This window comes from Vittaforma corneae (assembly GCF_000231115.1).
Source record: "Vittaforma corneae ATCC 50505 unplaced genomic scaffold supercont1.150, whole genome shotgun sequence".
NCBI classification, from domain to species: domain Eukaryota; kingdom Fungi; phylum Microsporidia; family Nosematidae; genus Vittaforma; species Vittaforma corneae.
This window is the reverse complement of record NW_006889983.1, coordinates 1-681: the sequence shown is the minus strand read 5'-3', so window position 1 is coordinate 681 and position 681 is coordinate 1. Positions and strand designations below refer to the sequence as shown.

Sequence of the window (681 nt, the reverse complement as noted above, 5' to 3'; positions counted from 1 at the left end):
CCTGGCCTAGTGTCGCAGCTGGTTTTGCCTCTGCCTCAGGTTGGCCTTGCCACCATCTAACTATACCTGAATACCAACGTTCTTCTGACTGTGGCTTAACATCAGACGTTGGTGCCATGAACTGAATGTTTTTGATTCTGTTTGTATTCTCGACAGCAATCCAGGTTTGCAGAAGCTCACTTATCGTCTTCAGTGACCTGAAAACGCTGTCTGTCTTGTCTTGGACAAGCTCCTTCAGGCAAGCATCCTCTATACCCAGTAATCTAAAGTCATTGGCAATGGTATCATGGAGAGTTTTCGAGAATACAAGCTCAAGGCCGTGGATGTTCTCAAGGCTGCAGAACTTTGACATAAGGCCGATGGCTAGTTTGCATCTGTTTAGGATCTTTTTGCCATCCTCTGAAAGATTTTTTTGATGAGGATCAGCTTTTGAATCATGGCTAAGAACACTCGGGTCTAGAAAGCCAAGATTTAAAAGTTCCAAAAACTGTTTGTTTACAACTACTAGGTCTTCTTGAAAATCTGTGGGTGGGATGTCACTTGCTGACTTATATCTTTTAGTTAAGTGGTCTAATGCAGGGAGTACCTTATTTTCAAGATCAACAGAACCGTTAATATCGAGACATATATCTTTTATTAGATAATCGAGTAAATCATCGGGTCCTTTGTCAAGAATATCAA

At 41.6% G+C, this 681-nt stretch overlaps 1 protein-coding gene across 1 annotated transcript; it reads right to left on the bottom strand.

The window, feature by feature from the left end:
- Positions 1-681, bottom strand: VICG_02207 (uncharacterized protein; the record flags this gene model as incomplete). The annotated part of the gene is made up of 1 exon (XM_007605590.1): positions 1-681. A coding segment is annotated over one exon (681 nt), but the record flags the coding sequence as incomplete, so codon positions are not given.